The sequence below is a fragment of the Miniopterus schreibersii genome (genome assembly GCF_964146895.1).
Source record: "Miniopterus schreibersii genome assembly, chromosome: 19".
NCBI lineage: Eukaryota > Metazoa > Chordata > Mammalia > Chiroptera > Miniopteridae > Miniopterus > Miniopterus schreibersii.
This window is the reverse complement of record NC_138119.1, coordinates 21,160,502-21,185,406: the sequence shown is the minus strand read 5'-3', so window position 1 is coordinate 21,185,406 and position 24,905 is coordinate 21,160,502. Positions and strand designations below refer to the sequence as shown.

Below are 24,905 nucleotides of genomic sequence, written 5' to 3'. Positions count from 1 at the left end.
ATTAGTGTGTGACTAACCGCTGATTTTTCTAATTACAAAAGAACCTTTCTGCCCTGCTCCGTGGCTAGATTGTGCTGCTTGGTAACACCGCACCTTGGATGTGTTAACTCTTCTCCCCCTCCTCCTTCCCCCCCTTCCCCCCTTCCCTCCCCCCTGCCTTCCTCCACCCCTCTGTCAAGGGAAATGTGCTGCTGCTGACCAGTCATGGTGCCTGAAAAGCCTCGATTGCTTGTTCCATCTCACGGGCTGTCCGAGTGGGGCGCCAACTGGTCCTGGGACCCCTGGGTAAATCATCTACCCCCGCCAAGCCAAGCACCTGTCTGGGAAGCTTTCTCCACCCCCCAAGAAGCACTCGAGCCCATGCAAAATGCCTGATTTTAAATTAATTCTGAGAAGCAGCAGTTATTTAAAACTGCACGGAGACTGTTCATGACGTATTTATGAAGACCCTCGCCTCCATTGGTACTAAATGTCTCAGTTCCAAGCAAAAGCAAAGGACTACATTATAAAGCAAAAGGAAAGGGGTTGAGAAGGAAAAGACAGATTCCAAATACCTAGAAAATAAGAGAAAGCAGCTCACAGGCCTGAGGCAGAAGTACAGCAGGGAAACATATAGTCCTTGGCAAAGGGATTTTGATACTCTGAGTGGGGCGTCAAGTACAACTGGTGAGCCAGTTTCATCTCTGCCACTGGTGTGTTTCTCCTGAGACAAACATTTGAGATGTATTTCACCTTATGTGTAAGATGTGCTCCTGAAAGTTGTTTACGGATCAGTTTGTAGTAAATTCAGTCATATTTTAAGCATATAAAGGGACTGCTATTGTACTAAGCTTTGATGAAGCAAAGATGCTTTAGTGACATAAAACAAGCTTCTGTAATTTATCTCGACCACTGGTTACGATCTGACAGAGGATTTGCTTATTAGAAAATAACTCACTGGTCTGATTTCTTTTGGTCCTTGTTGTATGTGAGGGATGAAGGAGAAGCCCGCAGAGGGGGAGGCACTGTGATGCTGGAGGCAGAGTACTTGGAAGATGGAGGCCAGGGCCGCAAGCCGAGGAATGCAGGCGGCCGCTGAGAGCTGGAAAAGGCAGGGAGCCCTGGCCTGCTTGGCTCAGAGGCTAGAGCATTGGCCTGCGGACTGAAGGGTCCTGGGGTCGATTCTGAGCAAGGGCATGAGCCTCGGTTACAGGCTCAATCCCTGGCCCGTGTTGGGACACATGCGGAAGGCAACCAATCGATGTGTCTCTCTCATATCAATGTTTCTCTCTCTCTCTCTCTCTCTCTCTCCCACTTTCTCTGAAAATCAATGGAAAAAATATACTCAGGTGAGGGTAGGGGAAAAAAAGCAAGGAAACACATTCCCCTCAGGAAGGAACCAGCCCTGCTGATCCCGACTCCAGCCCAGTGAAGCTGATTTTTGACTTCTCAGAACTTAAAACAATTTGTATGGTTTTAGGCCACACACACACACACACACACACACACACACACTCACTCACTCACTCACTCTTGCTGTAGCAAAATGAAATGAATACATCAACTCGATTACCTGGCTCGCTCACTTGCTGGAACCACAGATGACACACCAGCCAGTCATCCTGTCTTTCCCTCCTCTGAACAGACTGCTCAGTTCTGTTTGCTGCTTTCAGTCTCTGCTGTCACCATCCTAGCCCAGGCCTGTCGCCTGCTCAGCTGCGATGGACTTCCCCCTTTGTATTCATTCTCCTTCTCTCAGCCAAAGTGTGTGTGTTTGTGTGTGTGTGTATGTTTTGCAAATCAGACCCTGTCGTTCCTTTGTGTCAAACCACCCCCTGGCTGCTCGCTGTCCTCAGGATGAAGCCTGGGGACAGAGTGCCCCAGGGCAGAGGGCTCCTTGGAGACGCCCGTGCTGGGCTCTGCAGCACCAACCTCAGGGATTTACACGGCTGGGCCGCGCTGGGCTGGGAGGCGGCAGGGTCAAGAGCGATAAGTGAGACCGGTTCTGCAGCCCGAGGGTGCTGCCCCGCACAAGCCCCGTGGCCACAGCCTCCTTCCAGATTGATGGGGTGTGCCAGCTGAGATGTCCCCGGGCGCTTCTCCAGAGTGGGCCACGTGGAGAACGGCTTCGGCAGCATGTTTATGAGTGGAACCTGGAGGAGACAGCTAAGCCCCCAAAGGTCTGATGTGACCCTTGTTCACATTCTCCCCTTCAGCTGGGTACCCCGAGTGTGGGAATTTGGTGGCCAGAAGCTAGTACCGCCAGGTGTCTTTGAGAGTGTTATTTGACTATCCTGACTTTCTTCTTTAACTTCTAGGAGAGCAAACCTGGCTTGGCTTACCCACGTGATGTCCGTGTCCCGTCTTGTCATGATTTGACACTTGCCGTTTGCCAGCAGTGATTGTGCGAAGGCTCAGCTCTGAATGTGGCTTATGAGCTCTTCTTGAACGCTCCAGCCTTATCCTGCCGCGTGCCCTTGTAAAGCTCTGCCCTTGAACTACAGGAAGCTACTTTCTCCCACACCTCTACCTGGCACTCTGTCCCCCATCCTTGTGGCCCAGCTAACCCCTGTCATTCTTCAAGCCTCACCTCAAATACTAGCTCTCTCGGGAGCCATTTCTGACTCCCCAGGTCACTCTTGGGGCTTCCATAGTACCCTGCAAGATCCCCATCCTCACAAGCATCACACTATGGTATAATGGTTTGTGTTTTTTCTGTAATTGTTTCTTGTTTTAATTTTTCAATTACACTTGACATATACAATATTATATTGGTTTCAAGTGTACACCATAGTCATTAAGCATTTATATAACTTATGAAGTGATCACCCTGACACCATACATAGTAATTACAATATTATTGACTATTTTCCCTATGCTGTACTTTACATCCCTGTGACTATTTTTATAACTGCCAATTTGTACTTCTTAATCCCTTCATCTCTCTCTCTCACATCCCCCAACACCCCTCTCATCTGGCAACCATCAAGGAGTTCTCTGTACCCGAATTTGTGTCCATTTAGTTTGTCCATTTATTTTGCTTTTTTTAAGATTCCATACATAAGTGGAATAATATATTTGTTTTTCTCTGTCTGACTTGTTTCACTTAACATAATACCCTCTAGGTCCACCCATGTTGTCACAAATGGCAAGGTTTCATTCTTTTTTATGTCTGAGTAATATTCCATTGTATAAACATACCACATCTTTATCCATTCATCTACTGATGGACACTTAGGTTGCTTCCATATTTTGGCTATTGTCAATAATGCTGCAATGAACATAGGGGTGCATGTATATTTTTAAATTAGTGTTTTGGATTTCTTCAGATAAATATCCAGAAGTGGGTTTGCTGGGTCATATGGTAGTTCTATTTTTAATTTTTTTGAGGAGCCACCATACTGTTTTTTATAGTGGCTACACCAATCTGCATTCCCACCACCAGTGCACGAGGGTTCCCTTTGCTCCACATTCTCACCAACACGTGTTGTTTGTTGATTTATTGATAGCCATTCTGATTGGTGTGAGGTAGTATCTCATTATGGTTTTAATTTGCATTTCCCTGTTTGGTGAAGTTCAGCATTTTTTCATATGTCTATTGGGCATCTGTATGTTCTCTTGGGAGAAATGTCTATTCAGGCCTTCTGCCTGGTTTTTAATCGGATTGGTTTTTGTTGTTTTGTTTTATTTCTTAAGTTCTATGAGTGACTTATTTAGTAGGTTGTCTTTTCGTTTTGTTGATGGCTTCCTTTGCTGTGCTAAAACTTTTTAGTTTGGTGTAGTCTCATTTGTTTGTTTATTCTTTTGTTTCTCCTGCCTGAGGAGATATATCCAAAAAAATATTACTAAGAGCAATGCCAAAGGGTTTACTGCTTATGTATTTTTCTAGGAGTTTTATAGTTTTGGGTCTTACACTTAAGTCTTTAATCCATTTTGAGCTTATTCTTGTGAATGGTCTAAGAAAGTGATACAGTTTTTCTTTCTTTTTTTTCTTCATGTATCTGTTCAATTTTCCCAGCACCACTTATTGAAGAGACTATCTTTACCCCATTGTATATTCTGGCCTCCTTTGTCATGGATTAATTGACCATATAGGTATGGATTTATTTCTGGGCCCTCTGTTCTGTTCTATTGTTCTATGTGTCTGTTTTTATGTCAGTACCATGCTGTCTTTATTACTGTAGCCTTGTTGTATAGTTTGGTATGAGGTAGTGTGATACTCCTATTTTGTTCAAGATTTCTGTTGCTATTTGGGGTCTTCTGTGGTTCTATATACAATTTTGGATTATTTGTTCTAGTTCTGAGGAAAATGCCATTGGTATTTTAATAGGAATTGCACTGAATCTGTAGATTGCTTTGGGTAGTATGGACATTTTAACCATATTAATTCTTCCTATCCATGAGCACAGTATATCCTTTCATTTATTTGTATCTTTTTTAATCTCCTTGGTTAAATTTATTCCTAGGTATTTTATTCTTTTTAATGCAATGTTAAATGGAATTGTTTTCTTAATTTCTCTTTCCAGTAGTTATTGGTGTAGAAAATACAACCAATTTCTGAATAGTACTGTTTTCTTGCTACTTTACTGAATTCACACATTAGTTCTAATAATTTTTTGAGAGAATCTTCAGGACTTTCTCTATATAGTATCATACCATATGCAAATGATGACAGCTTTACCTGTTTTCAATTTGGGTGCCTTTTATTTCTTTTTCCTGTCTGATTGCTATGGCTAGGACTTCCTACACTATGTTGAATAAAAGTGGTAAAAGTGGACATCTTTGTGTTGTTCCTGATCTTAAAGAAAAAGCTTTCAGCTTTTCACTGTTGAATATGTTAGCTGTGGGTTTGTCACTTATGGGCTTTATTATATGGAGGTATAATCCATCTATCCCCACTTAATGAGAGTTTTCATCATACATGGATATTTGATTTTGTCAAATGCTTTTTCTGCACCTATCAATAAGATCATATGATTTTTATCCTACATTTTATTTATGTGGTGGATCATGTTAATTGATTTGTGAATATTGAAGCAACTTTTCGTTCTGGGAATAAATCCCACTTGATCATGGTGCATAATTTTTTAAATGTATTACTGAATTTAATTTGCTAATATTTTGTTGAGGATTTTTGCATCTATGCTCATCAGGGATATTGGTCTATAATATTTTTGGTAGTGTCTTTGTCTAGTTTTGGTATCAGGGTAATTCTGGCCTTGTAAAGTGAGTTTGGGAGTCTTCCCTTCTCTTTAATTATTTGAAACAGTTTGGGGATAGTTTATTTATATCTTTAATTGTATGACTTCTGTTCAGCTAGTCTCCAGGTGGTTCTCAATGATAGTTGTTCCTATAATTTAGCTGTAATTTTGATATGATTGTGGGAGAAGGTGATCACAGCATTTACCTACAGCCATCTTGACCAGAGGTTCACAATAGTTTATTTCTTATCTGTAGCTCTCATTAGGCTGGGGACAGCTTGAGGCCACTACTTCGCCTGGCTTGTTCATTACTGAAACCCTAGTACATGGCACTGTGGTATGTAATTAATAAAGACATTTAATAGGTTAATGGGTTCATAATAGAAATCAGGTTTTATTAAAATGCCTGCTACATCATAGGCACCATGCCAAGTCCTATGTGAGCATGTGTATGTGTGTGTGTGTAATTATGTAATCTCTAATCCTAAATACAACTATGCAAGGTTGGTCTTATTCTAATTCTATAGTTAAGAAAAAAAAGGGTTAGAGGTTAAGGTGGCTGGGCTCACTATTCAATGCACAGCTAGAATTTGGACCCAGGTCTACCTGTTGCTTATGTCAGCATATTTACTGAGCTATATTTATATGAAACATCCTTCCTAGTCATCCATACTGTACTCCCACCCAAGTCAAGCCATTTGATCTGGAAACAAAGGAAACCAGTGTTTCCAACATACCTGGGGACTGGACCTGGATTCTGTCTGTTATTTCCAGGCCTGAAGAGTTTGATCTCTCACAGCTCTTCCTTTAAATTCCTTTGATGCTGGTAGCTCTGTTTTGTGCCTGGTCTTTCCCTTATAGCTCCCAAGACTCTTGCAGGGGCTATAAACGGCTCTGGGGTGGTGCTGGGGGAATTGAAGACTAAGATTTGTTTGTGCCTTTTGCAAGGTAGAGGGTCAACAGTATCCATTAGATTCTCAAATAAGTCTCTGGACATGTGAGCAAAAGGGCCTCCTGGGTGTTTCTCTGATGTTTTCTTCCACTCTTATGTTTTAGAAGGTTGTGCTAGGGTTGCTGGGACCACTACAAGAGCCTACTATGGCTGTCCACATCCACAGAAGACCTCCTTGCCCTCTGGGAAATCCATTTTAGAGTTTTCCTAAATCTCAAATCTCTCACATATGAAATAGGCTGGGCCATTCTGCTCTACCTTTCTGAATTCTATGGTTCCTATGTGTCTTCAAATCATTTAAATATCAGCAAATGGAGGCTACAGTTATTATATTTATGTACACATATGGTCTTGCACACGGAAACAGAGGCCAGAGATCTGGGAGCAGTGCCCTGAGGCATGGGAGTCTCTTTGCTGGATGGACTGACTCATGGTGGTTGGCTTCAGTCTCATGTGGCTGCTATGCCTTTGTGGTGTCCTGAATACTTTCCCGGCCTGAAAATTTCCCCAGCAGTCTTCTGCAAAGCACTGCACAATTTATTCATGTTCAGAGCTGATACCTTATGAATGAACAGTTCTTTATTAACCACCTAGGAATGGTCTTTTAAAAGAATTATTCCTTTTTTCTTTTAATGGAGCAACAATCAGGCCATTGATGCTGAATTTTATGATTCACTTACGTGTGCCATTAATTTGTGAGATGTTTGATATTTCAAATTACCTTGAATATTGCTGATTATATGTGTACAATATTTTTAATGTCACCATTAACTTTATTGCTACTTTTACAATTACTATCTCTCACTAATGTTTCTTCCATTTTGTTAGTAAATGAATATGGAAATTAGAATCGAAGAGTAAGCACATTAGCACTTGTTTCTGAGACAAGAGTGGAGGCACTATTTAAAAATAGATATATAATAATAATGATTTGGTTGCTTTTCAAAGCTAATTTATTCCCTTTTCCTTAGAAACCTGTCTGAGGATCAAATTGTCCTCTTTCCCGAACAGAAGGGGAACACCCACTCTTCTGGTTAAACGTGTCTCTGAATGTTCGGGTTCTGTGGGTTTGGGAGTGTAGTTGGCGACGATGGTGGCATTGATGGTGGTACTTGACTTTTATTGAATGCCTCTTATGGGGCAGACACTGGCTGTTCTCTTCATATGTGATAATTTAGTCACTCTGTACAGTGACCCCATGAGGTAGTTGCTACCACTGTTCCCATTTTAAGGATGAAGAAAGTAAGTTTTCGGCTGAGTGGCTTGCTCAGGGCACACAGTTAATGGTGGCGCAGATTTTTCAGTTGCGTCTGACCCCAGAACTTGCATTTATAGCCTCTATTCTTACTTTCTTCTCTTTGTTGCCTCTTATGTTTACGGTACTCTAGATACAGTAACCTGTGACTAGTCCCAGTATTTTGTGTTTAAGTGTTTAAGGAACTGCAATCTTGGTTTTTGGTTTGAGAATTTTCCCAGCTAATTAGCAAAAGAATGTAGTGTGCAAGGAAAGACAAGTTTGTAATATCCTAGAGGCAAGATTTTGGTTAAGGAACATGTTATAGGGTAACCAATAGATGCTAGAATCATAATACAAAAATACCAGAGAGAAGATCATAGTGTTTATTTTCCTTTGTGTTTCCTACCACCATTCCCCTGGGAGATAATATGGACCCAAGATCTCAATTAGAAGGAAATAAACAAAAAAAACCCATCAATCAATGTAAAAATTCCTTACAAACCAACCTTTGCTGAAACAAACCAATCAGTCATCCCATACAAGTGGGCAAAACTGTCCTCAAGTTCTGTCTTTCCAACTCCAATGGTGATGGAAGCCATGGGAAAGAGAGTATGATTGGAACATAACACAAAATCAGAACTGAACAAGATCTTAGAGGTTTCCAGTCCAGGCTCCAAGAACCATGACCACTTGACAACCCACTATATTTTGTTCATAAGAAAACTGTTACCTAAAAATATCCTATCTTAGGGCTTGAGGAGACACCTTTGAAGCCAACTTCAGAAAAGAGGGACTTATCCTAAAATGCTGGTTTCTATTAAATTGATAAGAGAATTATTCAGATTAAAATAATAAACCCAACACTAGGATTAGAAGAAAGTATTGTTTCCCCAGGGAGAATAAGTTTTTCTCAGAATGGGGAATCAAAGGGACCAGTGGACTCAGGCCTGCCTCTTTCCTTCCATTAAGGGCGCTTTTATGGTTAAATGAGGACTGAGAGGCAGAAGGAAAGAATGGACAGTATCTCCTGAAAGTCTTGGGGAGTCGGCTCCCTCCTGACCTTGGCAGCCAGGCCGGTGTCCCATAATCCTCCCTGCTTCTGGCAAGGCGGCTGCGATAGTTCTAGTCAGGAAGCCCCACGCTCCAGAAAGAGATCCTGCACCTATTTAAAACTCCACACCTGGAGATAATGTCTTGGGTTCGAAAATCTGCTCAACTTTTTCAAGGAACAAGTTTGTCCGGAGCTTTTTTTTTTTTCTTCAAAACAAGGACTCTTTCAAGAAAAGAAAACCTTCCATGGCCGGGTGTCCTTGGGCCTTTGAGAAGCTCTGGGATTCTTCACAGCTGGCTGAGCTGAGCAGATGTCAACCCACGTGCTACAGAACCCGCTGCCCACTTACCCCGAGAGTCCCGGCAAGGCTTCCCGCCCGGGCTCCCCTTTCTTAGGGAGCAAAAACCCAAATCGAGTGAGTGAGGGGCATCAGGCCAATTAATTCTTTACAACAAGGTTTTATTTACTCTTTTCTTTGACCCCCTCCCAAAACACATTCAAGGTGTTCATCTTTCTTTTATTTTTAATGGTTTTCCTTTTGGATCCAAACGAGCATTTATGTTACAGGATAGCCACCTGGTCAACATGCAGTGCTGAGCTCTGGCTTTAGGAGAGAGGCACCGGTGCTCTGGGTGGGCCAGCACTGGCTGCGTTCACACGCTGCCATGAAGGGGCGTCAGGCGGCGCCCCAGGGGTGCGAGGAAGTGTCTCATGCGCCTTGGCTCACACGCTTTGCAACGCGGGTGGCAGTGTTTCAACAGCCCGAGGCAGAGCACCCAGCTTCCCTCCTGATTCCATCTTCCGTGCTCATCCTCCAAGAGCAAACCAAGGAGGGAAGGGCCTGACCTCGGGTCCAGAGCATGGCCTGGACACCCTGTCACCCACCTCCTTGCAGTGCTGTCCTTTGAGGCTAGTACTGGCGCACCCTGCAGAGTTTGAAACCTATTTTTGATAAAGCTCATGCCCTGTCCCACTCGCTGCCCCCTCTACTCCCCTGGCGCTTGCACCACTAGGAAGACCAATGACATCTCTCCGCGATCGGCACTATCGCACTGAAGATGCTAAAGTCGTAGATTGTCTTCGGGCTGCTTTAAAGCAAGACTCTCCTTTCTCTCCATCTCCCAGATTTGGAATTTTTTTCCAGGGATCTCTTGAGCCTCTGAGGCCTTTAAATCCACTACTCTAGGTGAGTTTAACGGAAAGAACCCCCCTGACTCCAGTACCAGGCTAACAAGTTGGCCGTGACCTAGTGAAAAAGAGGGTCCCAGGTCACACACCTCTAAGGTGGCCTCTTCCTGGGACTAGCTGGTCTCACCTCAGCCTTGTCTTTTGTTCTGCGCTTGTCTTTCTAGCCGCTACCTGAGCTGTCCCAGCCAGGAAAGGCCACATACACTTGGTGTGTGAGATTTTCCTCCCCCATTTGATTTTCTGGGCAAGTTCCAAATGTTGGATTCAGTTTGAGTGGACTTGGACTGCTCTCTAATGTCACCAAGGGGGAGGTTCCTCTGCAACTGCAGCACTTACGGTGGCTTTGTATAAATTTTGGCTTGGTCACAAAACACCAGGATAGAAAAACACTGATTGACATTTGGCCTGTAGGCTGAGTATATGTCCCCATTGGTAGCCATTAAAATTCAATACCTATGTTTTTACTAAATCTGCTGGAATCTGCTTAATTTATACAGCTCCATAGCAAATGTAACAAAGACCAGGACTACTGTATACTTGAATTGGCAGTTAGATTACATGGTTTAGCCCTCATTTCATATTACCTTTATTTTTATAAATTGATTAACGGCACTTTGAAATTTTCGAGTGTTTTTTTTCCTGCTCATCCCCTGTGAAGATTTCTAATAGACTAGAGCTTTGAGTGGCAGTTTTGATGTAATACAGACCATCTCTATAAGAAATCAGAACTGGAAAGAAAATTGAGTCACCAATTAAGGTCAGATTCAGATTTGGCAGTTTTGTCTGATTTAGTCTGCTTTCCGTTTGGGGGCCCTCCTCTGGTGAACCTAGAAGGGAGCGGCACTACCTGGTAAAAATTCTGGGATCTGGCTCCAGAACGTAGAGAGCAATCCATTCCCATCTCTCACAAGCTGGCAGAATGAGGGAGAAAAAGACTCCCTCGGATTTCCACCATTGAGTAGTTCTTGGTGAAGAGCCTAAGTATTAGCTTGTGGCGATTTGATCTAAGACTGGCTTCCCAGTCCACAAAGAGACGATAGAGGGAAGCTCTGAGTATGAAAACTCAACTTTCTTCCTGGACTCAGAAACAAAAAGTCTGGATTGATGTTGTTGTGGTTAGAAAGCATGTGAAATCAAAGCAAATCCTGGATTCAGGTTCCAGTAAGCATAAAGTTTCTTTTAAAAATTAAATGTTTATAGCAATGCCAAGAATTTTACAGATTTTTTTCAAATTGATTTGTGGAGACTAAGAGCTTTAACTGACAAGTTAACAACTTTCTTACAAACACCTGACACATCCATGAGCTAGGCAAACATTAGTATTTCAGTTTTCCTAACATGAAAAAGGAGAGATGGCATACCCTTGCTGAAGGCACAAGTTCCTATAGAAGGCTGGAATATAATTTTTTATTTTTGACTCCCAATAAATTTCATTTACCTGATTACTACATGGTTTTATTAATTTTTTTTGGTCTTCTCATCAAGACATCAATTTTGTATTTATTGGTTAAAGATGTCCTGAAAATTTTTATATTCATTCTGTTATTTCCTTGGCTTTCACTGAAGTTTTTAGGCAGCTTTCCATTAATCTAGATTATATTTTAAGTCCCTAGAAGGAGAAGAGACAAAGAGATAAGGGCAGAGAATCAGGTAGAAAATGGGAAAGACAAAAAGAAAGCCCGAGAGAGAAGATGGAGCCAGTGCTGTGTAACCTCAAATATGTGACTCATATTACATCATTCAATTTGACAAGAATTAATTCCTAAGGTGAAGTTGATTCAGAAACACCGCAGAACACACACTTATCCTTCTTTGCAGTTCTAGAGCAGATCTACTGCAAAAACACAACCAACCGAACAAAAACCCAAGTAAAAATAAACACAGATCCCCTTACCTCTTTTAACTGATCTACTCAACTCTTTCAAACTCCCGGAAATAAGAATTCAAACCTCAATAATGTATTTACATAGTAGCATGGCTTATTATAAAATGTTTTTGCATTTTGAAGGTCAAGATACTAGCCCCCCAGATTTTACCATGGGGGAGGGAGTAGAAGGAAGCAAGACTACAAAAATAGAAGGGCAGTTTGGGGCACCAGCCTCACCAGCAATGCAGCTAGACTCTGCTGTGAATCCCACGCTCAGTTCTCAACTCACCAGCTCGAGTTTTGTTAAGAGACTTTCCAGGCCCTTTGGGTAGGTTGGGACTGTCTGTGAATCTGTTATCTTTGGCTTAGAGTGATCGCTCTGGGATGCTTAAGCCACAGAGGGTCGGAGCAGAAAGAGAAACTAGGATGGCCATCAGAAACCAAAGATAGTGGTTTCTGGTCCTAGTCTCTTGTCCCCCAAAGCGCTATGTCCATATTCTGTGACTGGGTGAGAAGCAGCTCACGACCCCTGCAGTCTGCAGCCGAGCCTGTGACAGCTACTCTGTTGGGTTAGACCTGGCTATGCTGTACTAGGCAGTTCAGAGAGGAACAAACAAAAAGACAGAGAGGCTAATACAGGCAGTGCTTCTGACTGTGCAATCTCCTCTGATCACTTCATGGATAGGTTAGGTACTAACGCCTGAGTTCATTCTGTTTGGCTTTTCTTGCAATAAGAGTCTCAGTGCGGACACCTAAACCTGGACCTGATTCTTTAGGGGGCTCTTGTCTGGAGTTAAACTGTTATGCCCTGACTGGCCACTTGCAAGGAGCCCACTTTTCCCTTCTTTTCTGTATCATAAAGTCCTTAATGTCCCGGAATCCAGGAGAGAAGGACAGACAGGATGAATGTGGAGCAAGTGAGGAATAGTTTACCGCAAGACATGGCAGTGCCTCTCCTCACCTTGATTCCTGGCACACGTGGGTACTGGGCCCTGGGTCTTTGAGGATCTCAAAACCCAACAGATGTAAAGCTGATAAAAATAGCAAAGTTCCTTAACCTTCAAGTATCACAGGATCCCTGGAAGCTAGGTTGCCTGTCTGCTCTCCTGCCTTTGTTTTTATACAACCTTATCATATTTATATATAACATATTATAGCTAGGCTGAGAAATGGAAGAATCTCTCAACTTATCCCTAGCTTGATCCACTAAAGAAATACTCTGTCCAAAAATGAGACATCCTGAGCAGGCTTTAGAAATAGGATGTGATGAAAAATTGAGAATGTTCTTTAAAAAAACCAAATTATTACATTTTGTTCCATTATGCCTAGAGAGGCCTAATTTCCTGCAGTGGGCCTTCACTGAGTCTGGACATTTCTCACACACTCCCCACACACCCCACCAATCCAGCACCTCACACCATTTCGAATCGCCTGTTGAGTTCTCAACTGTACTTCATGAGAATAAAGCACTGTCCAGTAGCACTGAGGACAGCAGAGGCAGGCAGGTCAGCAAATAGGCTTGGATCGGGTAGATTTAGCCACCTTAGGAGCTGAGCCAATGTTAACATGCAGCAAAACAAGGCTGGGATGGAGAAGAGGGCACTTAGGTTCACCACACCGGCTATATGCAGGGGTTGGGGATGTGTGTAAGGAAGGGAGATGCTGGCAGAGTTGTGGAACATGGGGTCTTCCTTTTGCGGCCTCAGTCAAGGGAGGGCAACACCCGGAACATCTGGAATTCAGCTTCAGAGAAATGTTCTCCATGATCTCAGGACCCCACAGGGACATTGAGCAGGGAAGCCCAGAATAGAAACAGATTCTTCAGCTAGAAGAATGAATAGGCCACCATCCCTTCATGGTGTAGTACATGTTTCCTGATCTTGGTTAAGAGGAAACCTTGATCTGGGGTCTTAGGTTCACCCTCATGTCTGAAGGCTAGAGTCCAGGACACACACACCCCTCCTCTTCTTCTCATTCCCTCTCTCGTTTTGAGGTGCTGAGGTCTAATATAGCAAAGGAAACTCGGACGTTCAGGTAACGATGCTTTTGAAGGGACCTACAGTGTTGAATGTGTCACGTTGTATATCTCAAACACCAGCAGTCACTCTCAGTTGCTTGGAATTTCTAAAGATGCTGCCATAATTTTTAATCCAAATAGAAGCACGGGTTTGGAGAGCTGAAGGGGCCTCTTCACGGGAAAGCGACAAGGCAGAATGATATCCTGAAATATCCTGGCCAATTACTCGAGGGAAGGTTGAGTTCATGTTCATTCAGAGGCAGAAGGAAATTTATGATTATGATAATGAGTTCTGTGACTTAAGGGAAATTCTTTTATTTTCTGGTATTGAAAGAAGGGTAAATGCAGGCTAAGGGATAAGAAACCTGATTTCTTGGTCAGGGGAAGTTGGATAGAAGACTTCATAAGTTCATTGGAACTAGAAAAACCCAGGTGGTTGGTCAGGGGATTGTATCTGCAGGGCTTTCTACCGCTTTGTTCAGAATTCAAATGCATGTGTGAGTTTCAGGTGTTTGGGTGGCCAGGAAGGCTTCCTGGCCCAGTAAATTTAGTGTTTGTACTGTCTGCAGGCAGATTCCATTTCCAGTAATTGCCCTGCCCGCCCAGATTTCCCCTACTCCTGAAATGGCTCAAGGTATCACTTCAATTCCCTTTCTCCAAACAATGCAATAGACTCGTGGGCTCAGAATGGTTGTCCTGTTGCAGGCCTGGCCCAAGGGAAAGCTGCATTTCCAAGGTGGAAGAAAGCAATTTTGTGAACGCAAAGCTGCCCCTAGCAACACGTTGGCATAAAATGACGCAGAGCAGAGGAAACCTTTCAAACAATACAAGGCCCGGTGTCAGAGTCTTATGTAACAATCATGCCTGTAGGATCAGGGCGCTGTATAGTCCTGTTCACATCCCCAACTGCTCCTGAGCTCACAGGCCAGGTGGGAGAGGGTCTGAGATGGGAAGGCCTTTCTCTCTGCCTCATTGCTCTCCTGCCCTGGGACTGCTTTGGTTTGGGGGCAGACCATGGGTCCTGAGGCTCCATTAATATCTAGGCAAGAAGGCAGGGCCATGATAAATGAATCTGCAGCCACGGGGTTGAATTTGGCTCTCAGAGCTGATGTGGCAATGCCTTATTTCTATTTCAACAACAAAAAAAGGAAAAACAGGGGCTCTTTCTAAGAAAAATAACAGTCACCAACTGCTCCTGCCCAAGGGGTGGAGTCTGGGCTGGAGGAAGATGTGTTCACCCACTGGGATCTTAGTCCAGGGGCCTCCGCTCTTCCTACGGAGGGGTTGAGAAAGGAGGGTCCTTCCACCTACTGTAATGGTGCTGGGGGACTGGGGAGGGACTACGGGGACAGTGCATTTCCACCAGATAAAGACAGGGATGTGTTGATTTGCCAAGTAAGGGCTCGCTCTTTCTCAATGTTTCTGAGTTTTGGGGGTTAGGAAGGATAGCCTGAGGCTGTCTTCTGCTCAGCTCTTACTCTGGGAGGGGATAAAGCACAGTCCTGGCCCAGAGAAATAGGGCCCCACAGAGCCTGCTTTGCTAGAAGTTCCAGCCCAGGGCTAAGCTGAGGTATTTTTACTCACCACCCTGCAGTTTCCTGACACCAGCTGCAGAGCTTCAGGCAGGAGGTCCCCGGTAAACTCTGACTCTTACTGACACTTCTGGTTCAGTGTGTCAGCCTTTCCTACCTCTATCATAGTTCCTACTAAGGGTGTTGTCCCCTCAGGGGAGTGGCAGGGAAGGCTGGGCCCCTGGTGCTTGGCCTCACTCTGGGCAGAGGCCCGCTGCCTCCAGTCAGGCTGTGCTGGTCCTGCCGCAGCACTGTCCCCCCCACTCTGAATTACTTCTATTCTGGGCTGAAAACAGACCCTGCCCTCAGCACTCCCCCGAGGCCAGCACTAAGGTCAGACCCCACTCTCATCAGCTGGTGCCCTGGCCATATGGATTGTAAATACTTTTAAAATATCACCTTTACCAGAGCCTCAGGCACGTCTGTGCACCCTGGGGGACCTCCTTAGCCTATCTTAACACTCAAAGCACCTACTGCAGGGGTGACAGGCCTGCCCCCACCAGCACCGCCGGCTCTCTGCTTCTGACCCTCTCCTCCAGGTGTGGGCTGCTGGGCTATGGCTTTGCTCGTCCAGACCAGCCCTGGCTGCTGCCGCCACAGCACCCTGACCCTCCACGTCAGCGTTGCCTCCCTTCCTGCCCCTACCCTGGCATCCGACGCTCCTGAACTTAGTCTGTGCTTCTCTGGGGAAGCAAGCCCCAGGGTGCGGCAGGAGATGCAGAGGCCCTGGTGGCGATGGTGCGAGCTGGGGAGCTGGTGAGAGAGGGAGGAGACTCTCCTCCTAGGGTCTCCACAGCCCCCCAGTTAAGAGCCAGGGAGGCTTCCAGGCCTCGCAGGGCAATGGGTGTCGACACGGGCCAGCGCACTTCCTCCACGGCTGTTAGAAACGTGGGAAGGGGCAGTGGAAGCAAAGCAATCCTGGTGTCCCCTCCATGGGCATAACCCTCCATGTTCTTGTATCTTCTTTCCCCAGCAAAGAGGCAGAACTATGGCAGTGCCCATCTTGCAAAGGGAAGTAAAGCAATTTGGTGGGTTCAACTGGTTTGCCTCTCGCCCTCTCCTTTCCTGATAAGCACACTGTCCTTCCCTCTTCCTCCCCCCCGGGCCTCACTGGCTTCCCAATTCGGTCTTGGTTTTCTCCGTGTGAGAGAAGAGCATGCATCGGAGGGGGGAGCAGCCTCTAGCATTTGTCGTCTTCTTCCGTGTCACTCAGGAGGTCGCTGACGGCTCCGCACATCATGCCTGGCCCCGGCCCTCCGCGCCTCCGCCGTCGGTAGTGCCCATTGGGCATCTGCCAGCTGTGTCGCAGGGGCGGGGCTGAGCCGATGGTGTTGGCACGGCCCAGGCTGGTGGCCACGGCCGCTTCGAAGGTGAGCGTCTCCTCCTCGCCACAGTCTGAGGCATGGGCGTCTTCGTGCAGGGCCAGGTAGGGCTCAGAGATGTAGCGCTGTGGGGAGGGGTGGCCGTGCTGTGCGGGCCGGGCCCTGGCAGAGTCAGGCAGGCCGGCCTCCGAGTCGTTGCTCTCCAGAGCTTGGGAGGCCAGTGGGGAGCCGCCCTCACTTCCATCCGCCGGGGGAGAGATGCTTCCTGTGTGTCGAATCAGGGAGCTGTAGGAAAGGAGGGGCCGAGGCTTTGGAGGGACAGGTGGGAGCTGCCGACGACTTCGTCTTGGGGTGCTGGTGTCAGAGATGGAGGGGATGGAGCTTTCACTCAAGGAACAGGTGCCCTGTACAATAGGAGAGATGTGGCATATAAGACTGGGCTTGGCATGATCTGTGGGACCCTGCTAAGTTCCCTCACCATCCCACAGCAAGCCCTGGAAGTCTGAATTCTGGAGCAAGGGTCCAAGCTGGAGTCCCCTCTCCTCCAAGTTGCAGGGATTATAGGAGACTGAGAAGTCAATACCATTTAGACTGGGGCATGTCAACCTTTAATATGGGTATGATTTTCTGGGAGTGTTGTTAAACTACAGATACAGGCTCAGAAGATTGGGGGGAGGCAGGCCTGAGATTGGGCCATGAACGAGCAGCACCTGGGAACCTGTTAGACACGCACAAACACTGAGCAGCAAGGATCTGGAAGCTCTATAAACATGGGGGGCAAAAGCAGGTTTACAGTTGTGAGCAAGTGAAAGTTTAATTTTCCATAGGAACAACTGTAAGCCTACTTTTGCCCCACCCTGTGTATAACAAGTGGCCCACTGAAAGAAGGACTTGAAAGTGTTGGGAAAGTGCAGGAAGCTCGGGAGTTGCTGTCTGGAAAGGGGTTGGCATTTTTCCGTGTCTTCACTTGTTGCCTCTGTGTCTTCAGTGGCTGGCTGAGGTTGAATCAGCTTCTATGCCCACACCCTCATCTGCTGGTTCAGGCCTTACCTGACCTGCTCAGCCATGCCCAAGGGTCCCTGAGCCCAGGTGGGTATGACCTAGGAGCCACCTGCTCCAAATCTCCTGGGGAAGGGTCCCTCCAAATGCAGAATTCTGGGTGTCACTTTCTGGCGGGCTCACTACTGAAACAGCATCTTCCAGGTGCCAGGCATATGCAGTTTTAATGAGCCATAGGTGATTCTGTTCTGCATGAAAAACCTGAAAACCACTGCTCTAGAAATCAACTCCACTGCCTCAGTCTCAAAGTCCTAGCTGCCGCTTCCCCTATCAGAGAACACAGCATTAAGTAACTAAGCTCCGTGTGGGTGCTGGGTGCTGCCCTTTTGCACCCAATGCTAATGGCCACCCCTGTCTTTGGGCAGAGGCTTGGCTGCCTCTCCATGCTCACCTGTCTATTGGGCGTCTGTGACCTGCCCTCGCTGGGAGACCTGGACTGACGACGCTCTGGGGACTCCCAGTCAGCCTGGGTCCCTCGCTCCTCTGAGTTGCAGCGGGAGACGTCGGGGGAGAGAAGATGCTTTCGTTCTTTCGATCGTCCCCGCTCTCTGCCCCCCGAGCGGTGGGTGTCGGACTTGTGGCCTAGGAGAGATGACATAAGCAACTGATCACAATTCAGCTCATACTGGCCACTGGAAAGAAAGAGAAGTCTTGGAGCCTGGGCCCCAAAGATCCTGGCTTCTCCAGGCACATCAACAGGAGGTCCGAAAGGGAGATAGAAGAGAATTACCCTTGGGTGGTGAGGTGAGAGTGCAAGTTGCCGCTGGCAGACATGCACGTCAAAGGGTGTAATCAGTTCTCTTCTGTTTGGGCTGAGACACAGTTTAGAATCTTTGCCAACAGTATGGCCCAGGAATTCATGTCCTGAACATGGGTGTGTAACTTTAGGGGGGTGAAGATGGTATCAGTAGAAGGAAATTAAGAAGTTGCTATGAACTAAATACGCTGGCATCATATCAGCTGTGCCATTGAGAACCCTGGGACTGAAGTCCACGGATTTCAGTTCTAGTCTCAAGTCTGGCACTTACTGGCCCTATGATACGGGGAAGTCACTGCTTTTTTAATCTTTCTTATTTTGCTAGATGAAGAAATAAAGCTCCAATATGCAAAACCATTCCAGATAGCACTATCTGGGTTGAAGTGGAGTTGGTGGTAAAAGCCCAGCCCCTACCAGGGGTCTCAATACAATCCCAAGGAAGCCTGAGGGTTCTGCAAGCCATCTGAGAATCTCGATTCTAGTGATGTCTATAGCCTGACTCAAGAAGGAAGGAGTCTCCTAGGCCTGTTTCAGGGTGTGAGTCAGACATGGGAACCCCTTTGGTAAGGAGCACTCTTCCTTCAGTCTCTTCCAGAGGTGTTCAGTCCTTGCCAGAATCGCCCCATCAGGGCAGGAACCCGAAAGGCAAACAGGAAAAAGACCTCCTTACCTGAGTCTGAGTTCAGGCGGTGGGCTGACAGCCGCAGGGAGGAGTGGTAACTCCGGCGACGGGACTTGTAGGTGTTCTCACTGCTTCGCTCCATGGAGAATTCCTCCAACCACGAGGAATTGGAACGCTTATCCCGAATCGTGGAAAATGAACGTCTCATGGAGCTCGGGTCTGTTACCACCTGGAAATATGAGCCCCCAAGGAACACAAGGTATGGATTAATTACAGAACTGGCCTAATAGAAAGGAGTGGGACTGAGATTGTTGAAGACTGCAAACCATAACCACCCTTGAATCCCTCTTGCTCAGACCTTAGCTGGAGGAGGCTATTGCAGAAAGTGTCTTTATGTTACATCTTTGCATCTCTGGGCCTGGTCCAGGTCCAGGATCTTCTCTTTATGGTCAGGAATGCAAGAAGCTGAGTGCACTGTTCAAGCTTCCCACAGAGCCACCTATTGCAGGGACTCAGCCAGGACCTTCAGTGAACCTTGAGCCACTTTGAAATATGTAAGGGCAATTGTCAAAATGTCTACGCCATGAAAGAAGCATGGCTGTGTCTGTTGCCTTCACCAGGGAAGGCCTGTCCTACAGCCCCAGTGCTTAGGAGACCTTGTAATGGAGCAGCTACTAAGAACGTTTTGCTCTCCAGCATCTGTCCCACCCCAGCCCCACCTTAAACTTGGGTGTTTTGATTTGCTACAGATGTTAAAAACAGATCCATGCAAACTTCTTGTCTCTGTCAAAGCTTAATGTAAGACAGACAGACAGAAAAAAGAAGCCAGGAAAACAGACAAAGAAATGAGGCGTGGCCTGCACTGGTTAGGACAGACAATCCCGACACCGAGCTGTGTGTGTTTAAGTAACTGCCTACGTGCTCGAGGAGCCAGGAAAGGAAGGGGAAATCCTGGGAAATATTTCTTGCATGGCTGGTTGAGTCTTGAGGAGGTTGAGCCCATCTGGAGGAAATTATGCCATCCAGGCTGTTGTGCTTAAGGCTTCACTGAAAGCACATACAGGAGGAGCAGGCTCTAGAGAGAAGGCCCATGAGCCAGTTTCTGCTCAGGGAAGGGGTGAGGGCAAGTCAAGGGCTCACCTGAAAATATCAGATGTTTTTCCATAACCCACCAATTCAATACAGCCCAGGATGCCACTGCATATGGTAGGTGGTTGCTTTTTACCTGGGGATCCACAGTCAGGCGTGGCATAGAGGATGCCCTCCCAGATCCCGCATGCTCCTGGGTGTCCGGAGGAAGGTAGATGCCATGGTTAGAGAGCTGCACGCTTTTTAATTCACTAAACTCTGGCTCCTAGAAATAAACACAGCCAAGCTTGTGGGACTTGGTTCCATCTCATTGCTTCTCATCTCCAGTGGATGATTCTACCTCCTCCATACTAAGAGTGGTGTTTAGGAGAGAGACCTGCATCTTTAAGGTCTGGTGTGTGTGTGTCTATATGTACAGATATCTGGTATACCAGATGTCCTAAACAGAAAGCTCTGAGACTGAGAGGTAAAGATCACCTTATTTTATCACTCAGCAATGCCTTAGATTTTATAGCTTTGTAAACAAACATTATTGGTCGTGATGCTTTTTAGAAGGTGAAGTTTACTTTGAGAGTTGGTAGTGGGGGTGCATTTTCTTAACCCAAAGAAGCCATTTATCACTTACATGGAAGCCAGTATTCTAAGGAAAGTCAGAAATATCCGATGTCAAACGTGTTTTCTCAAACCTTAAAATACACGATCGTATTAGCAAAGAGTTTTCTTATTATTGGAACCATCCCCCCAAAACGCAGTGGGTGGCCATCTGCCAGGGATGATCTAGACTGGTACAGTACAATAGAAATATAATGCAAACCACTTATGTAATTTTAAATTTCCTAGTAACTACATTTAAAAAAATGAAAATTAATATACTTATATAACCCAATATATCCAAATATTCTCATGCCAACATGTAATCAATATAAAAAAGTTGAGACATTTGACATTGGTATCTATTTTCCACTTGGAGCACATCTCAATTTGGACGAGCCACATTTCAGGCCCTCAATCACCACATGGGGGCAGTGGCCATTGCACTGGACTGTGCCACGCTAGAGAGTTAGGTGGTTGGAGTGAATATCTCTATTTTCCTGGGCAAAGAATGTCAGTTTGGCAAATGTACATGCTCTAAAGTGATAGCTAGAGGCAGTCCATAAAGAGTGCCTTAGAAATTTTACGTGGGTCACCAAACAGAGACCTAGGAATATCTTAGACATGGGAGATTATACCAGAAAAAAAGCTATTGTATGTTAGGAAATGACAGTCTAAAAACAGGTGTATGAGTAGGGCGTGGCTGAAAGTCTGCCTCCGTGACCATTTGGCTGAGTGGCTTCTGGTGTCAGTGGGAGGACACCTCGACCTGTGATGCGTGCACTCGAGGAAGTTAGTGTTTGCAGGATACACTGTATATAGTACACAAGTCTGACTCGAAACACATGTGGTAACAACACTGGTGTCTACGGGTGTCAGAGGTGGTGCAAGACACACACACACACACACGTCATGGCCACGCCTCAGGATGGAGAGCAGGGGCCCCAAGGGATGGGCAGGAGTACACAGTGGTGAGTGTGGAGCACAGGCTGACACCTGAATCACAGACACCAGTACCGACAATGAGATGGACACATATCCAAAAAGCCCTGGCACTACGGCTCAGCCCTGGGCAACCCGCAGGAAGGATGTGAGAAAGAAAGCTCCCTGTGAAAGAAAGGACACGTTAGTGAGATTTTTCCCACCAGACACATCACCGGGGAAGCCTTAAGATGCTGAGAGGCGCTTTTAAGAATCAAGCTATCTATACCAATTAGTCCCTGGGCCTCGGTGCTAAGTTCCTCAGAGAATTCCCCCCAGGGTTCCTACCACTTCACTAAGAATTCCCTCAGGCACTCATGCTGGGAACCCACGGCGTGGTCTGGCTGTCTCGCCAACCATGTACAATCCCTTGACTCAGTAATCACAGAAGAAGAGTCACCCATTTGTCTGAGCTACTGAAGTGTTTTGCCCCCTCTGACAGGTACCCATCCATCAGACATGCAGGCCACTCTTCATCCACACCATCCCTTCAGAGTGGCTCTGGGGTTCAGAGTAGCAGGGGGGAGGGGTCAGGAGAGAAATGAAGAGGAGAGAAAAACAGATGAATCATAATCAAAGTGACATGGAACTCAGTACAAGCTGTCTGTCTGGACTTCTGCAAATGTTGGGTTTTGTCTTTTTCTTTCTAGGCCAATGAACACTCAGCTCCGGAGGGAACCTGATAGATAGCTCCTGAAGTAAGAACAATGGTAAGGAAAGCCTGTTATCTTTGGGAATCACAGTTTAAGCTTTAGGTTTTGCTACTATCAAAGCTAATCTGTCCTCTCTTCTTCAAGCTAAAACTGGACTCAATAGGTTTCTCAGTAATTTCACCATTCATGCTAATGAAAAGCTGTAGGCTCAGGAAAGTGATTTTCAGGACCCCTTAGAATGTATTTGGCCCTGTAGAATTGTGGCCAAAAGGGCCAATTTTCCTGAACCTACAGAGGCAAGAGACTTCCGTCTCTGCGGGTGGACAGCTGCCACTGTTGGACAGGATCCCCGGGGGGCTTCCTGTGTTCCCCCAAGCTGCCCCTCATCCTAAAGCTCCTTATCAAAGGCAAGATTTTATGATGCTTAAGGGCATACATGTAGAGGGCTTGGACTGAAGCAATATAAATTCCTTCAGCAGATAAATGCTTCCTCTTTACGTTTTACAATCCCAGGGGCCACTTGTCAGAGAACATGAGAAACTCTGCCATAAAAGAGACAGCAGGAAACTGCCAGGGTTCTTGGTTTTCCTGGTGGATCGTGGCCATGAAATCAGATTTGAAAAAGAGTGGGGAGGGATCAGGGAACCAAGGAACCATTCTGAAGTCTTGTAACTCATTCACTCACCAGAGACTGCTGCTCTTGGTACTGTGCGTCATCGGGTGGGTCCATGCACGCCAGCTGGAATATTTCCTGGGGGGAGAGCGGACTCATCGAAGGGTATCCACTCCGGCCACTCCTAAAAAGCAATGCCAAGTTCAAAGGTAATGAGTGCATGAGAGGGAAACAGACATGCCATCGCTGCCACTTCCAAGTCCCAGCCCGGGCGGGCAACACCCTTAGTCTTGGCGGGCTTGCAAGCCTGGTAACTTACAGGTAGCTGGCCCTAGGATAGAAACTTTTTAAAAAACAAACACTGGAAAAGAGACAGCATTGTTTTCAACCTGTACTTGGAACCACTCATCACTCGGCTGGTGACTCACCTATCTGTGACGAATGACATCTTTTGTCACACTCAGCCATATGGAAGACCAATGCTAGACTGTAAACCGGTTTCTGCTCAGTCTCTCCATTTGGCAGAAAAATGCCGTACTTTAAACAGTGAACAGTTTTATTTAAATATTAAGCAGTCATGGTCTTTTAAAAAATTTCCTTCACGCTCAGTAAGAAGATGGCTCTATTGTGCCAACATCCCGGCCAAACGAAATAATTCAATGCCATGAACATTCACTGAAGTGTCTGCGCCAGACACTGCCTGATGGATCATAAACTGGATGGAATGACCTTGGAGGTGGTGGTAAGGAGGCGACCACCTCTGGGTTGATGGCTCTGTAGGAGGATGCTTAAATGGTGACGAAAGAGAACAGGGACAGTCAGCCAATGAAATGAAAAGTACAGAGAGCTGCCTGTTACCAAACCGCTGTTTGGTCCCTACAGACACTCTTAGCCAGTAGGATCCACAGGGCAGGTTAGGGGAGAGAGTCAGCCAATCTTTCCTAAAAATGAGGCTGCTGCCATTCATTGGTAAATAGGTACCCTCTGATCTGTTTAAGGATGAACTTCCTGATCAGGGGAAGGGACAGCAGTCAGTGACTGGGCAGCTAGGAAGGAGGGACGGGAGACCATCATCTCATAGGTGAGTCTACTGCTAATGGCTCTGAGTCTTGAGCAAGGGCTGCCAGTTACTTCAAAATACTCTATAGGTGCAACTAACTTACTGGGAGCACAGGAAAAGGGTTGAATAGCAGAATTTTCACTGCTACAGAGCATCTGATATTTAAGTGACTTACTTTAATGTCCATCGTCTTCTCCTGAGAACCACTGGGAACAAGATGAGCACTGCTATTATAAGAAATAGGTCCCCTTTGGTCCTACAGAAAATGAGTAATTACCCACAGAGAGGACCCTTGGAATCACTGAACAACCTCAGAATTGAATACTTTGACCTCCTACTTCAAAAGCATTGTCTGCTTGTTGTTAGGATCCAGGCCAGAATTCTGAGTGTGGCCTCCCCCGATCTGGTCCTTACCTCCCCTTCATTACTTTAGCCCTTGCTCCCTGAATTCCAGACATATTGGACTCTTAGCTCACTGAATATGGCAGGCTTCTTTCTACTCCAAGACTTGAATACAGGCTGCCCCTGAAAACCCTGCCCATGTTATTTTGAATCCATATCAAAAGTCACCTCCTTAAGGAAATCTTCTCTGTCTCTCCCTCCTAACTGGTCAGATCTCCCTCTCACATGCACTCAGCTCATACTGCATTTGTTCCTACCATTTATCAGAACTGTGATTCATCACTGAAACACGATTTTTCTTTCTAATAATTCTGTTTCATGTCTGGTTTTCTACCAGATGTAAGCTTAATGAGGGAGGAGCTCTGCCTGTCATACTCACCGCTGTATCCTCTGAGCAGTCTCTACTTGAACAGTATAAAACTCGAGAAGCACAGATGGTCCTGAGAAAGGATCTGCTGCTCCCCATCTCAGGAAATGTACCAACATCCACCAGAACCCTGAGGGTCATCCTTGGCCCCTCCCTCTCCGTCACTCCACAGAGCACATCAATCACCAGGGTCTCCATTACCTCTCAAGTCTGACCTTCTCTTCTCATTTCTATCCTATTGGTCCAAGCCACAGTCATCAATAATTTACACAATTGCAGTCACTCACTAAGTGGTGTACCTGTCCCTCAAACTGCTCCTCCAATCC

At 46.0% G+C, this 24,905-nt stretch overlaps 1 protein-coding gene across 1 annotated transcript in view; it reads right to left on the bottom strand.

The window, feature by feature from the left end:
- Positions 1–7,736: 7,736 nt before the first annotated feature.
- CACNA1E (calcium voltage-gated channel subunit alpha1 E) overlaps positions 7,737–24,905 on the bottom strand; it is a 351,537-nt gene continuing 334,368 nt past the window's right edge. Inside the window, exons 46-50 of the mRNA XM_081120447.1 lie at positions 22,823–22,934; positions 20,049–20,177; positions 18,872–19,052; positions 17,836–18,026; positions 7,737–16,789 (exon numbers count right to left, since the gene is read on the bottom strand). Of these exons, the coding sequence (XP_080976573.1) occupies positions 16,244–16,789; positions 17,836–18,026; positions 18,872–19,052; positions 20,049–20,177; positions 22,823–22,934 (1,159 nt within the window). The 3' untranslated portion in view covers positions 7,737–16,243. The remainder of the gene's footprint in view (positions 16,790–17,835; positions 18,027–18,871; positions 19,053–20,048; positions 20,178–22,822; positions 22,935–24,905) is intronic.